This window comes from Entamoeba dispar, genomic scaffold (assembly GCF_000209125.1).
Source record: "Entamoeba dispar SAW760 scf_1105229460665 genomic scaffold, whole genome shotgun sequence".
Lineage (NCBI taxonomy): Eukaryota > Evosea > Mastigamoebida > Endamoebidae > Entamoeba > Entamoeba dispar.
The window spans coordinates 1-3,034 of NW_001854306.1; the positions used below are offsets into that span (position 1 = coordinate 1).

Sequence of the window (3,034 nt, forward strand, 5' to 3'; positions counted from 1 at the left end):
AATGATGGTTGATTGGAAGAATACAGAACTTAATACATTAATGGAAGAAGATAATATAAAAAAAGAAAATGTTTTATTAAATGAATTTTATGAAGAAAAAGAAGGAAGATTAAGAATTAAAGAAGATTATATTAGAAATGCAATTGATGATATGAAAATGATGTATCTATCATATGTCCCTTTATTATACTCTCCATCTATGATTGCATTAGCTATTCATTATCATCAACTTCAAAAACAAGATGATTTAGAAAATGAGTTTGAGAGATATGTTCAATATTTGAGAGATGAAAATGATATTGATATTGCTCTTGGTAGTTTAGATTCAATCATTTCACTATCTCAAGATTATGAAGATGTACAAAACTCAGTTGTTAAATTAGTTGTAGAGAAATTAAATACTATTATTAAAATAACTTGTGCTGCATGTTGTTCTGTTGATTTAATGCCATTCTTAAATAAAGCAAATGGTGAATTATCAATCATGGAAAGTAGTGATGTTAAATGGCATTATACTGATGACAAATCATATCAAATTTGGTTACCATTAGGTAAAATACAACCAACAAAAGTAAGACCAAATTCATTTCAATTATCACCATTTCTTTATTTTCAACCTGATGTTTTTGTATTAGCATTTGATATATCAAATATAAAAAATTTTGAAGAATTTAAAAATTTTGAAGAATGGAAAAATATTAGTCATTATCTTGTATGTAGAAAGATGATTGTTATTGCAATGAATAGTGAATTACCTCATGCTATTTCAAATGAAGAAATTAAATCAGTATTACGTATAATTTCACAAGATAAAATAAAAGTACAATACCTCGAATGGAACACAAAAACTTCTCAAATAAATGACTTTATTTCATTAGTTAATCAAATGATTCAAAAGAAATAATAAAATATTAAAACCAAAATGATTGTTAATCAATAATTTTTACTTATTATTCACTTTTTTTTATTACAAATAATATCAAAGAACTAATATTACAACTCGTTAAAAGTAAACAATGAATAAACATATTAAATTAAAAGAAATAATTTACTTTTTATTTACTTTTTTAGTAGAAAACCATTTATCAAGAGTTTGAGGTTGTTTTGGTCTTTTCTCTTTTGGAACTGATTGAACTAAATCAAAAAATTCTTCTAATTCATTTTCAGTAAGTTCTTCATTAACACTACTTTTTTTTAATTGAAGTTCTTTTAATCGTTGTATTTTTTGAAGTTGTTTTTGTTCTTTTTCTTTTAAACATTCTTTGTCATAACATTCTTTATTAATAATATCAAATTGATTAAACCCATCATTTAATAATGAAGTATAAATATTATAATCAATTTCTTTAAATACACAAAATACTACATCTATTTGATGGTCTTTAAGAAAATTATTAACTGTTTGAATAGCAATTTGTGCTGCTTCTTCATTTGGAAACCCAAACATTCCAGTTGATATACAACAAAATCCAATTGAAGTACACCCTGACTCAATTGCTTTATTTAAACAATTTAAATAACATTGTTGTAATAAATATGAATCTTTTGGTTTTAATGTATCTACAATAGGACCAACAACATGAATTACATATTTTGCTGGTAAATTATATCCTTTTGTTATTTCTGTAGTAGTTGTTGTTGCTTTATAAGCTGTTTTTAATTGACTACATTCATATCTTAATTGAACTCCAGCACGTTCATGAATAATACTATCAACACAAGAATGAAGTGGAATAAAACAACCAACAAGAGTATTATTTGCAGCGTTAACAATAGAATCTATTTTTAATTTAGTAATATCCCCTTTCCATACTCTTATAGATCGAGAAAATTGTTTATTTAAATTGGGATTAACTGGTAATGACTTATAATCAATAATTTCTCCTAATTCACTTTGTAATAATTCGTTTTGTTTTTGAATAAATAATGGACTATATTTTAATGGTTTTATAGTATCAGTCATTCTTCTTAATAAAATTCTTTTTGCTGAATACGTTTTTGGCATGATAAAATTTTCAATAAATCTCTTTCCTGTACATTCTTTTTTCATAATTTCTTTTAAGGAATTAATCAGCCATTCAACTGTTTCTTCCATTATCTAAAAATTTAAAAATTTTCTACTTATAATTTAATTTATTTTATCTCTTTTTTTTTTTATTCTTTACTAAATAAAATAAGTTTAATATCTTTGAAAATGAATAAACATATTTTCAAATAATTTTGTGTTATTTGTTTATAGCCCGAAATATTATTTATAGGATAATATATTCATTCTTTGTTTCTATTTTATTTATGTTAATTAAGCAGATTATTAATATAGAGTTTGAGAACAAAAATATAATTCATTTAATTTAAATTTATTCGTTACTAAAAATTTAATCGTTTCATAATTATTATTATTTTATTGATTCATTAATATAACATAATCGATGATTAAAAATTAATCAAAGTAAAATCATATTAAGAATTTCTCCTAAAAAATAATGTCATGCAATAACATGAAAAAGGATTAAAAAAGAACATAAAAGACTTCAAAAAAGGTTTAAAACCAAATACCTTTTAAAATAAAAAACAAACCATAATGAGGTTAATTAGAAAGAAGGAAGAATAGCTCCTTTCACAGAAGCAACGAAATGCTCAGCCATAGTTTTGTCTCCAATAATAATTCCCCAATGCATTGGAACATAACATTTAGACTGAATAAGTCCAGCAGCAACAATAGCCTCATCAGCAGTCATAACATAAGTTCCACTAACAGGTAAAAGGGCAACATCAAGGTTGGTATAAGTTTTCATTTCTTCAATAACATCTGTATCACCAGCATGATAGATTCTTTTTCCATTGATTGTAATAATAACACCAATAAATCCCATTGACTTAAGGTGGAAATTCTTGTTAGTATTATAAGCATCAACACCTTGGAATTGAATTCCTTTTTCAGTAACAATATCTCCTACACATAATTTAATATAGTGTGGTTTAGTAGTAATAACTTTACAACATGGTGGAGCAATGAAAATAGTTTTTCATCTTC

At 24.2% G+C, this 3,034-nt stretch overlaps 2 protein-coding genes across 2 annotated transcripts, besides 3 other annotated features; one reads left to right on the forward strand and one right to left on the reverse strand.

The window, feature by feature from the left end:
• Window positions 1–4: 4 nt before the first annotated feature.
• Window positions 5–904, forward strand: EDI_046190 (uncharacterized protein; the record flags this gene model as incomplete). Its single annotated transcript, XM_001737493.1, has 1 exon — window positions 5–904. One exon carries the CDS (start codon window positions 5–7, stop codon window positions 902–904), a length of 900 nt encoding a protein of 299 aa, XP_001737545.1.
• Window positions 905–1,026: 122 nt separating this feature from the next.
• Window positions 1,027–1,070: a sequence feature (AT_rich).
• EDI_046200 (uncharacterized protein) lies at window positions 1,049–2,095 on the reverse strand (the record flags this gene model as incomplete). Its single annotated transcript, XM_001737494.1, has 1 exon — window positions 1,049–2,095. One exon carries the CDS (start codon window positions 2,093–2,095, stop codon window positions 1,049–1,051), a length of 1,047 nt encoding a protein of 348 aa, XP_001737546.1.
• Window positions 2,096–2,099: 4 nt separating this feature from the next.
• Window positions 2,100–2,222: a sequence feature (AT_rich).
• A 109-nt stretch (window positions 2,223–2,331) lies between these two features.
• Window positions 2,332–2,421: a sequence feature (AT_rich).
• Between the last annotated feature and the right edge of the window lie 613 nt (window positions 2,422–3,034).